Genomic DNA, 12,574 nt, shown 5'->3' with positions numbered 1-12,574 from the left:
ACTAATAAGGTTATAATTCAGATAGTAATTCAAGAATTTGTTTTCCTCGCCGATCATATGTCTGGATCGACCCGCTTCCTCTTTATTTCAGTTTAGTATTAACATTTTAAATTCAACATGTTTGTTTAACATCTGTTTACATATTTTATTATTTGTTATGCATTATTAACCTTCATTTAAAGAATTTATATCATACATTCTTCTTTTCATTTACCGATTTGATTGATCGTACCTAACTATAAGATCTACCACCCTACAGTTTTTATTCTACTAAAAATTTACCACAGATTTACTTTTCATTTCTACACCTGTTTCTTTAAAGCACTATTTCTTATGCCTTGTTACTTTCCCACTGTCCATGGATTTCTGCACTACACTCCAAACAAATAATTTAAATTTTCTTTGTACTTCCTTAATAGCAGATGCTATTTGATATCAGCAATTTATTTTTTGCACGAAAGCATTCCTTGATTGTAGTACTCTTGTTTTTAATAATGTTTCTACATCATCTTATTATAAAGCTTGTCTTATTTTTCTCTGTAAATTACAAAATTCTTTTACTTTGATAACACTGTTTGTCTACCTTAAAGTATTTAATTCACTGCTACCTATTTTTTATCAAATTCGATTGCCTTTGTTTTATTATGAACTTATTTCTTTCCAAGTAATTTTTCTATATCATTCAGTTGTTAATCTAATTTAATTTCAGGTAAAGGGAAATATTCTCAGCTACTTAATGTGTTTCATATTCTACATATTCTACATATTCTGTAATCTGCAGAACATATTAAGAAATAATGAAACGGTGCAGTTTATTTTTCAGTCTGCCTTCCCTTCTACCTTAGTTCCCATTATCTTATTATGGATATGCAATGAAGAAATCATACAAAATGGATTACCCATATCATACAATGTTGTGAGTTAAAGCGGTATATAAAAGAGTAACTATAGTATAAAATCCTGTTCATTTTCTTGGTCGAGATGTTACATGTTTTTCTATTTACTAAAATAGCCACGTAACGTAATGGTAATGCTTTTTTTCCTATTCAATCTTTCACTTCACATATAAGTACGAATTACCTGTCGATAACTAAACCTGATATTAGCACTAAATCATTTCTTATAAACTGTATCAAAGCAGATAAACAAATGTTGTTATATTTTGTGTGTAATGTGCATATTTTTTTGAAATTGTATATTTTCATTTATTGTGTTTGTGCTATAGTACGCTCATTTTACAACAAAATTTGGAAAAAGTTTCACTGATCAATTAAAAATGAACTGAAAATTTATCAGCTCATTACAGATTAATGTCAGATTACCTTACGTCAGAAAACTTAGCTGTATAAACAGTTATATACATTTTATCAGAATTAAAAATTGTTTTAGTGCTCAATACATTTTTATAGCAATACATTAATTTCCTTTGCGTTTACTACAACATTTTGGATAATTTTTATTTCCTTTCTGCCAGATAAGTTCATAGACGGAAATCATTACGAAAATTGTATTCATATTGAGCATATCATATGATGGATGCACTCTTTCAAGGTTAAATTGTAATATGTTTCGGGATGAGCTCCATCATTCATTAGAGTACGTAGATAACAACACATGAATGATAAACATTGTACAGATATGAAGCGGCAGTGTAGTTATTCTGTTCAAAAGATTATTGTTGGACAATTTGCTATGACATTCTGTTTACAATATTTATCTTTGTCTAGTACCACGATGTAAATTGTAATCATTAATATAAAAAACAACTCATTTTTTAGAAAATATATGGATTCAGACAGTCATTTTGGTTCTATTACGCACACAATTTGTAGCACCATTTACAAAGAAAGTAGATAATAGCTCTTCTGGAAGCACAATTCTACATATGATTCTCGTATTTAAAATATTAATTTTTTTTTAAATTTAATTTTTTTTAGATTTAACAATATTTTGTCAACCTGATCGAAAAATTCAGTCTCGAAAGATGTGGAGTTTATTTTTTATATTCTATATCTTTTAAATTAATTTGACATAATTATTCACAAGTAAGTGACATATTAAAAATTTACAGTGAGTTCACATCATCTAAATAGAATTTTGAGATCTGGAGAAAGCATTTGATAACGCAACTTGGAATAACATTTTTACAATTTTATGAAAATTTAGATTTATAAATTATTTTTTCATTTACGCAAGATAATAGTTTAAAAGTGGAAGATGAACACAAGTCAATTCAGAAAGGAATGAGACAAGAAAGTAGTCTGTCTCCATTTGTTTTTATATGAGGGGCAGCTGAAATATAAGGCACACTTTAAATAACAGAACGAAATGTCACATAAAGTGACAGGTGCTGCCTAAATAGGGAAAAAGGAAGAATAAATGTAACTTTTTATAGAAAATAAAATGTAATTTTGTCATATTTGTTTTATTCAAGTATCTCTTTTCTTTTGAAAGTTATGGTGACTGCATTACATTTCAGCCACCCTTCATAGAATAAGTAATACAGGAACTAAAGAAAAATTTGAAATAGGAGTTACCATTCAAGGAAAAAAATACATAAAAATGTTAGATTCACAGATGACATTGTGTCTTTGTACAAATTAAAAACGTGTTAAAAGGATCATCGAAGGCATGGAATTACTGCTAGGGGAGAAATTTATTTTGAAAATATATAATAAAACAAAGGTAGCGGAATGTATCAGAAAAGAGGATACTAAGGAATTGTACATTACAGAAGAGGAAGCCAACATACCAGTAGCAGGGGAATTTGTTATTTAGAAGAAATCAAAATACAAACATCAAAAGCAGATTGATACTCTCGTATGAGCAAGGAGAGTTTTCATGCAAAAATGTATTCTGTATCAAATGTAAAGTTAAGAATTAGAAAGAAATTCTCAAAAATATTTGTGTTGGACACAATACTTTGAGATAATGAGAAACATAGACAATAAGAAACACAGAAAGGAAAAGAATAGAGACCTTTGAAATGCAGGGTGTCAGGAGTAGTTGAAAATTAGGTGGGTCAGTAAAGTTATAGAGGTCTTACGATTAATAGCAGAGGAGTAAAATTTATAGCAGTTTTGTAAAGAGAAGAACTAGGTTAGTTAACCGTAGTATATAGGTTTAATAAATTGGAGATAAGAGGGGAATGTAGAAGATAAAGCTATATGTTAGAAAGTAAATCATCATACAATTCAACTGACTGATGAAAAAAAACTGGTGTAACGTGTACATCATTACTTTACCTTATATATATATATATATATATATACTTTTAACGGTACATTGTAATCCCTAAATTCTATCACCTTATTTGGTTTTAAATCATTCTGACCTTTGATACAGATCATTATGACTGTAACATTTTTTTCAAAGGAGCAAGACATTTTTTAAAAAAATGAACGATACAAATATCATAATATTTCTCTATGTAAATATTTCTGTTTCTAAATTAACTGCGAGCAGGTTTGGAAGGGGTTGTAAGAGATTGAAATCTTTTCAGCACTGCTGATGGTACATTTCTAATTGTAAGAATCAGATTCGAAAGTTTGGTAGATTGAAATTTTTTCAGCCAAATGTTATTTTTAACTGCTGAAATGCAATCACATAATCAAGAAGTATACTAGAGGTGACTGAAATTAGGCAAATGTTTAGAAGAGAGGGTGAAATAAATACTATACGGTCAGGAAGATGTAAATTTTTAAAAGTAGGAATATTTTGTATCGGTTCAGCAATACTTGAGATTATCCGGGATAGATATGCATACAACAAACAAACACTTTAATCGTCTCTGTATAATAATATAAAATAATAATAAATATAAAATTAAACATGTAATATTAACAGTTTTTATTTGCTGAACATGTAGAAATCCTCAGGACGGGCTGTACCTAGTGTTCTAATAATCCTAAATATGTATTTGTGAAACATACATTATGTAAATAAATTATACATAGTGTTTACAAATTATAAATACAAAAAGAATGTTTAATTTTAATAAAATAAAAACGTACTGAATTTTATAGAATAAGATTATTAAGTTTTAGTACTGCCTAATCCATCAATTTAAATTATTATACATACCTATAAGGGACATCAATTATGCATTTGCTATAAAATTTCTTCACCGCTGTGAAAATCTATAAGTCGCAGGTTTGTTGTGATTTATCATTTCAAGAATCACAATAGACTATCATTTTCAGGACTGACTCTTACAAAAAACTAACTCAAATGCAAATTGTCACCACATAGTAAAATTTCTATCCAACCTATGCGCCCAAACGGACGCAGCATAAGAAGCCATACTCTCGAAGACACCTCGGTACACCGTGTACAAATGACGGCCCGACAGCCCGTAATCCTTCCGAGCAATCCTCCTAAGCTTGTGCATCAAAGAAACGGCGTCCGCCGCTACTTGCTTAATGCGGTTGTAAACGGCCACTTTTCATCAAACAAAACACCTAGGTACTTATGAACTCTAACTCGGCTGATGACACAGCCTTTATACTTTTCCTGTGGGGATAATAAAAGGAGTACGTCGAGAAACCCCGTACATTACAGCAACTGAAGACAGGTTTTCGTAGGGAGGTCAGGGCAGATCACGCAGGAGACACTGGAACGGGTGTGGGTCAGCTTCATTTATCGACTTGAAACATGAATCAGGGAAGATGGTCATCACCTTCCAGATGTAATTTTTACCGCGTAACATAAATGGTATCTGTTTCTCCACTTGTTTCTGCCAAGATAATAAAGTTTGGTGAAAAATTACCCGTGTCGTGTTCATTCTAAAATGGGAATACATCTATCTGTCAAACTGTATTTTAAAATTTGCAATGCTTTAAAATATTTTACACGTATAGTAGGAATGGAAACGGTTAGAAATACGAACATTTCCTAGTCAACATTAATGAACCGTTGAATTTTGCTGCCATTTACGAGCGCATTAAGTATTTTGTGATTTATTTTTATTTACTGACGGTTTGACATAAAATACGCATTCTAAAACAATCGATCGGACAATATTTACAATGTCGGTAACTTGATTTAGAAACATTTCAATACAGGCTTATTAGAAAAATTCATTAGAGATAAAGAATAAAGCCGGATTACAAATGAGATTTTTAATTTATTTAAGCGGCTTAAAGAATAAATATTTGATTAACTTTAAGCTCTTTTAAAGATTCAGCATTTACAAAACAGCTACTATATATTTCTCTAAGAGGATACGATAATGGTTTTTCTACTGATTTTTCCGGTCAGTCTAGACGGGCTGAAGGTTTGACAAATTGCTCCTATTTGTCTCAATCAAAGATGCAGGGACGATTTGTAGAATTTAGGGTAAAACCGTATGCGGATGGGATAAGTGGTATTTGACGCATTAAACGAGAGTTAATGCGGTAAATTTGTAAATAACTCTTCCTTAACTAGAAAAATTACTGCATTCTGTACAATATAATAAAATTCTAGAGATTTTTCTACTTTGTTTTTTAATCGACTGTTAAATGTATAACTAATTAATAACAATACGTGTAACACGTGCGCGTACACCCGCACGCTTAATCGTTCTTTGTTAACGACATTAAAAAAGATTATTATGTCAAACGGCATTTACTAAATATAAAAGTTTACGATAAATATAATTAAATATATTCTATCGACAATCCAAATAAACGAGCGTAAAAATGTCATCATCGATCGATATAAATGTCATCACACGTTATCATCATCAGAAGGATTCCCGGTTTAAAATATAAGCAACAAAATACATTTTTACGTAATTTCGATTAAATATTTTATTTTAATCTTTAATATAATCGCATAATTATTTTTTATCTTTTTTATCTCCTACTGCGGTTAAATTTTGAAATAAATTCCCTTCGTTATGAAAACAAATTAATATATCTCGACTCAAAATGCATCTTGCGACTTTTTTCTTTACATCTAACAAACGTTTTGGAAATAGGTAAGGTCGTACCGATCCTCATTATCGTACACAAGATAACGAAAGTAAAAAGAAATAAAAAAGTTCATAAATTTACACGTATTATGTGTACCGCGTGTAAGTTTTTATTCTTTTACTATTTCATTTTAATTTCGTCATCACGATCTCTACAATAACGGACTGATATTATCGTACCCGATGACACGAACTCGGTTCTAAAACGTATCGTTAAAACGCGAAGAAGTCGCGAGACAGATTTAAATTAAGGTAATTTAGTAATCAATTTTTGAATCTATTTAAGCTATTAGGAGAGTGTTAACGGTCGACACCATCGTTTTTTAAAACGGATTACTTGGATATCGGCGGTTTACAGTAGATGGAATTAGGAATAGGTCGATTACGCTTAGAAAAAGGAAAACAAAATCGGTTTGTCGATAGATTATATAAGGATAAAACCATGGCGATGTAAATTTTAAATCGCACGATAAAGAGTTAACAAATAAAAATAAAATTTTCTTTTATACGAGGGGCGGCTGAAATAAAAGGCACACTTTAAATAAAAGAACAAGTCACAAAAAGCGACAGGTGCTGGCATTTTGTGGTTCATTTCATCGCTACTAACGTGTAAATTTTAAATAGATTAATTTAAAATCGAACGATTAACGGTTAATAAATAAAACAATTTATAAAAATAAAGCAGAAGCGAAAAAGCTTATCCCATAAAATATTTTAGAGGCGAAAAAGAGAAAGGAAAGTTATAAGATGAAGAATAAAAAGAAATAACAACAATAATATCGTCTAATAATACTTATAATAATTTTATTAATAAAAAAGATAAGACAGACAAAAGAATAATAAATTAAAGTGAAAAATTTATAAAATAATATTTCGCATTTTAAAATACTTACTCGTAATATTAAACAAAATACTGCATAAAAAACAAATTAATTATGAAAACAGCGAAAATTTTTTTTATTTTTGAAATACGCTTACAATCAGTAATATACAATTTTCTATACTTAAACGCATGCGTAAACTAATAATATATATACTGAATATACAATTTTAACAATAATATACATACCGTGTTAGATAATTTGCACCAAAAATAATCGTACACATCACACTAACATTAACGATTACAAATATCACTATCGATTAAAACAGACAGCGTTTTTAGAGTTTGTAACATCCAAGTATCACAAGGTTACAAGGGGAAAAAGAGCTAAATTAAACGGTTACTGATATAAAGTTGTACAGCAAAAATGTTCGAAAACAGTTTACAAAGCGGTAGGATTCTCAAACTAATGCTCTTTTTTTATTTTAAACAATTGCCATCAGTAAGTACGGGGAATTAATAAATATAACTAAAAAAAAAAAAAAACAAGAAAAATAACAAATAAAATTTAAAAAAATAAATAAATAATACGAAGAAGTATAAATAACTAACTGCGTATATAAACATAAAAAAATAAATAAATAAAAAAACATAACTATTTCTCACAAAATGATAAAGTATCACTCAAATTAAGTTTACCTGTGCCGTAAACCACTCGGACCACGTTTCATTTCACCTCCCCCTATTTTATTTATCGTGCTTAGCTCTTACTGTTGTTTTATCATTTTGTGGAAAATAGTTGTTTCAATTTTTTTTTTTATAAATACAAACTTAAGGGTATTTCATTAAGTATCGATTTTTATTCGCTATTATCTCTTTTGTAGTTAATTATTTTAATACCTGTCATTTTTTTAATACTACATTACCATATTATAAACATAATATCTTCATTTTTTATATTTAACTTTGTCTTAACGTCAAGTTTCACATTTTGTTTTATAAAAAGTTTCAGAATATTTTCTTATTACGATTTTAAAACCTTTATGTAAAAATATTAATTTAAAACGCTATCGATTTTCCGGTCGCGTAGTTTTTTGAAGGTAAGTTTCGGGTGTGTGAATCCCGATTACGAAATCAAACGATGACGGTTTAATATTAATTACTAAACTCTGCGTATAATGAAAGATGAAATTCGGTCTGTTTTGGCAACGGAGGAAACGGTTTTTAACTCCTAAACTGCTTAAACTCCATCGTCGTACTACAAAAATATATAAAAGGATTATTTTTTTTAGAAGAAAGATTACGTATTAGAAAACGATGCGACGAGGGAGCGTGTTTACATCGGTTAATAATTTAACTCGGAAGTATAGATGCGGTTTATGCCGCGTAAGAATAAATAAATAAATTTAGTAAACGCACATCATACACGACGAGAAAAATCTCTACCGTAGCGCATCGATTCAAAAACGGCTAATAACACGGCAGATATAATTACATTAAAATAATTAACCGATTAAATTTCTAGAAAACATAAAACGGTTTTAGAAAATCCGATTTAACGAAAAGCGGAATTTATTTAACGATTTTAATCCGGAACAATAAGGAACGTTTTCTTAGGTCTATTAATAATAACATTTTACGATTAAAATATAAATGCGGGGTAGAGTCGAAGGTTGAAAACCGGGCCCGCGAGTATCTTACCGCCCGACAAAGCAGGAGAAAGTATACCAGTACGTAGACTAGAACGATCGATATCGGTTTAGCATATCTCACTTCCTGTAAACGTTACGTCAGCGATACAGCGGTACGTATTATTTAAAGCGCGTACCGACGGATCGATTCGTGCGGTAATGTATCATACCGTAATACTTTAACTTTAATTAATTCTGAAGGGCGTAAAATTATCGCACGGATTATTATGAATCGAGAAAAGGAAATCACCTATATACCGTCGAAAGGGCTATAAAAAGGAACATTTTTTCTACGCGTTTCGTATGTCAACGAGTAAGACGATTCGCAGAGAAAACAAAAAGTATTTAAAGATTAGCCTCAAGACGGAAACGGATTTAAGTTTACACTTATAGAGTGCAAGGAACCGTCTAAAAATGTAAACTTAACGGCGTCTTACGTTTTTTCTTACGGCATAGTAATTTGAAAAACGTTAAAAACAAATGAAATATATAAAGAAAAGATACGAGTATACTTAGATAAAAAATAATATGCCGTATAATAGTCGAAATGATTTTTAAATGAACACTGTAATTTGCGTGTTTGAGCTTGTAGTGCGAGACGGATGCGTAATATTTTCTTCAAAGGGTTCAAGGATAGTACGTACCAAAATTATCGAATAATTTTCTTTACGATTCTTAATTGTCTTTATTACCGAATAAAAAACGAGTACATTTAGTTTCGTATTCCCGTGTCGTTTTGTTTGCGGTTATTCGTAAATTAAAACTTTTGCAAAATTAATTATAAATATTAAATGACATTTGTCATTTTACGAGATGAAATTAAAATCGTGTAGCGTCTGAAAATGCCGTGCCTGTCCGGGATTCAAACCCGGAACCTCCGGATGAAAGGCCGAAACGCTACCGTTCGCGCGAATTTCAAAAATCTTGAAATCGGTTTATTCGCGTGAAGATTACGCTTGCCAAAAGTCGAATTGATATCTTCATTTGTTACAGAGAGATCACAAAAAACAAGTCGCGTTTGATTGTAACTCTGTTTTACCCCTTTAAACTGGAAATTTAAAAAAATGCTTTTTTAGTGAGCATTTACACGTAAGAACGCGTACACAAATTTTTCATCATTTATCTGCGCCTTTGCTCGGCGTCGACTGTGAATCGCTTACGATACGTTGTCGTCTTCGATTTCAATAAGAGCTCTATTAAAAAACAATTATGTGGACACCACATGACTTCTCTGTACGCCTATTAAATTACATATACACATTTTTAAAAGTACAAAAAATGTTTTCAATAATTACTTCTGATGTTAATAATTTATTAATAAATCTATATAATTAAATTAAAAAAAAGAAAAGGTGATTAAATCGGATTTGAACCGATGTGCCTTCCCGACTATTTCATTAATTAGAATTTTATTTGGCTATACCTCTGGAACCGATGAAAATAAGTACCGTTTATGATATATCGTTAAAAAAACTCTCGATGAGCGCTTATTACTGCAGTTACGAAAAAGTGCAAAATCCAAACGTCTTTGATTTTGGGCTTTTTAGTCCGATCGATTGCAATCAAAAGGGGAGGTGCACAGCTAGATGTTACAAGAATCCTAAATCCAATATTTCAGCATCCTACGCCTAATTGTTTACGAGTTGTGGGAGATGCATACATACGTACGTCCAGACGTCACGCCGAAAGCAGTCAAAATTGATATTTCCGTTGAAATCTGAAAACCGAATTTTTCGCGATCACAATACTTCCTTTACTTCGTAGAAGGAAGTCAAAATTAAACGAGTTAGAGCCAAAAACAAAAACAACAGAATATTACATTTGCTCAAGGCGGGGAATAAATATAAAAAATTCTAAAAATATTCATATATCGATTAAGGTTTAATTCTAATTTCTCTAAATCTAACATCCCGTCTAATAAAAGGTAAACAAGAACGTAACAATTTTTAAAAAGGCTTTCTTTGTTTAAGCTCCGGGACTTATAATTTTGAAAAATCGCATACATATTTTGATATATAAAATATCAATAAATTTAAAGATATATTAAAACCGAAGGGAGATAGAGCAAAAGACAAAAATATACATATACTTATAATTCAATTTTAAGAGCTGGGGGTTGATTATTAAAAAAAAGTTTTTTATCTATTTATACAATTTAGGAATAAAATCTGCCGAAGAAAACTTTTTTTTGAAGAAATCGAAATTGGTTTTTTCGCGATATCCCCAATCCCCTTTAAGAACTTTGAGAAAAAAATTAACACGATCAATACCCCGCATTTATAATTTCTTACGCCAAAATTCGGAGAAAGTAGGTTCGGTCAATCTGAAATATACGACCAAAAGCGTGCGACACAAATTCCTACATATGTACGCATATACATCCTTACATTAATATTTTTTTTTTGTGCGGATGAACTAGGCGGACCCTAAAACGTAAGATTTGAAATACTAGTTACCCTATTTTTGATAAGATCATCGTACTTTTCCTTCCAATATAGCTATTCTAGCTACATTCGCCGGGAAAGTAATACGTACACAAAAAACTAAGTCAAAAGTAAAGCGAAATTTAAAAACCGTTTACTTTTATTTCCATTTAAAAGAATTTTATTTTTCAATATAATCCTCTCTCCTTCTATGCACTCGAGTCTATTTTTCAATAAGCATTTTAATTTCCTTCTTTGAGCCAAATCAGGATCGTACGACCGATAATACGGCACTTCAAAACTGAAATCTGGAAGGCGATAATATGTTATTACGGGCGTATGAGGACAATCGTTACTGTGAAACGAAATCAAACCTTTTGAAGATTTACACACCTTTCGGACTTGATTTTTGCCTTCGGCGATAGCAGCGGCACAGTTGTCTTCGGTTTTCATAGTTTCACCTTTAGGCGTGAAGTAAATACAAACCGATCTTACATACCGCAGAATATTATCGTAATTACCTTTCAAGTCGGCGGCCTAACTTTCGGTTGTTCATCGTACGCAAAAATTCTAATATTTTTAACCGATGAAGGATCTTTGTTCTATTCAAACCGCTCTTCATTCTTTCTTCTTGTTTCGTTAAAACTAATTTACCGATCCCTTCTGGTTTCATATCTTCTGAAATGAGAAAACACCGCATTAATTTTTCTTAGTGCAATCGGACAAAGGAGCGCTCATCTTAACTTAATTTTTAAACACAACCGCTAACAGCTGTAAATGAAACGATACTTCAAATCAACATTTCAATTAATATTAAAGAATCAGATGTTTCACCAAATCTTATGCGGCACCGTACGACTTAGTTGTACGCCTATTATTTTAAAAGTACATAAAATGTTATTTTCCTAATAACTTTTTAACCGTTAATATTTTTGAATATTCTTTAACGTATTTTTTTTACAAAATTATTAAATCGATATATTTAAATTAAAAAAAGTCTGATTCGAACCGATCGTACCTTCCACCTTCCCTTTACGTTCTAACTATTTCATTAATTAAAATTTTAATTTCGATCGCCATCAAAAAGGGAGGTGAACAACTAGATGTTACAACAGTGCTAAATACAAAATGTCAACATCCTACGGCTAATCGTTCTGAGTTACGCGAGATATATACGTACATATAGACGTCACGCCGAAACTAGTCAAAATGGATTCAGGGATGATGAAAATGGATATTTCCGTTGAAATATGAAAACCGAAACGTTTCGCGACCGCAATACTTCCTTTACTTCGTACAAGGAATTCAAAATCTTGGGAACAGCTCGCATCAAGCGGCCCGAATGAGAAGCGCAGCGCCGTAATACATTACTTACACGTTTTAATACGTAATTTTTCATCTTAATGTGGCCTGTAACTCCCGGATTACATAAAGAAGCTACCGTTTAAATTTTAACGGCGATTAGTTTAACGGTTTTTTAATATTTTTCCAACATACAAAGAAACGTTTCCTGTTCGCATATTAGAGATAATTTGTTTCAAAATAAAATAAAATTAGGATTAAATACACTCGTACCGAAATTTAAGAAATATAAAGTAATATTTATCGATAGGTTTATCAAAATATAAATACGTCAGTCACGATAGTAACTTTCTTACGTTAAATAAGCTACACTATTTCA

General features: G+C 30.8%; 1 protein-coding gene across 4 annotated transcripts in view; it reads right to left on the bottom strand.

The window, feature by feature from the left end:
* Positions 1-12,574, bottom strand: part of Pdzd8 (PDZ domain containing 8) — a 158,100-nt gene that overhangs the window by 31,247 nt on the left and 114,279 nt on the right. Inside the window, exon 16 of one of the 4 annotated variants that reach the window (XM_075370142.1) lies at positions 6,736-7,308. The exons of the other annotated variants lie outside the window; for them this stretch is intronic. Coding sequence (XP_075226257.1) covers positions 7,279-7,308 — 30 coding nt within the window. The 3' untranslated portion in view covers positions 6,736-7,278. Of the gene's footprint in view, positions 1-6,735; positions 7,309-12,574 lie in introns of those variants that run through there. 4 annotated transcript variants of the gene reach the window in all.

This window comes from Lycorma delicatula, chromosome 7 (genome assembly GCF_047948215.1).
Source record: "Lycorma delicatula isolate Av1 chromosome 7, ASM4794821v1, whole genome shotgun sequence".
NCBI lineage: Eukaryota > Metazoa > Arthropoda > Insecta > Hemiptera > Fulgoridae > Lycorma > Lycorma delicatula.
Note: the sequence above shows the minus strand (reverse complement) of the source record. Positions and strands in the feature narration are given on the sequence as shown.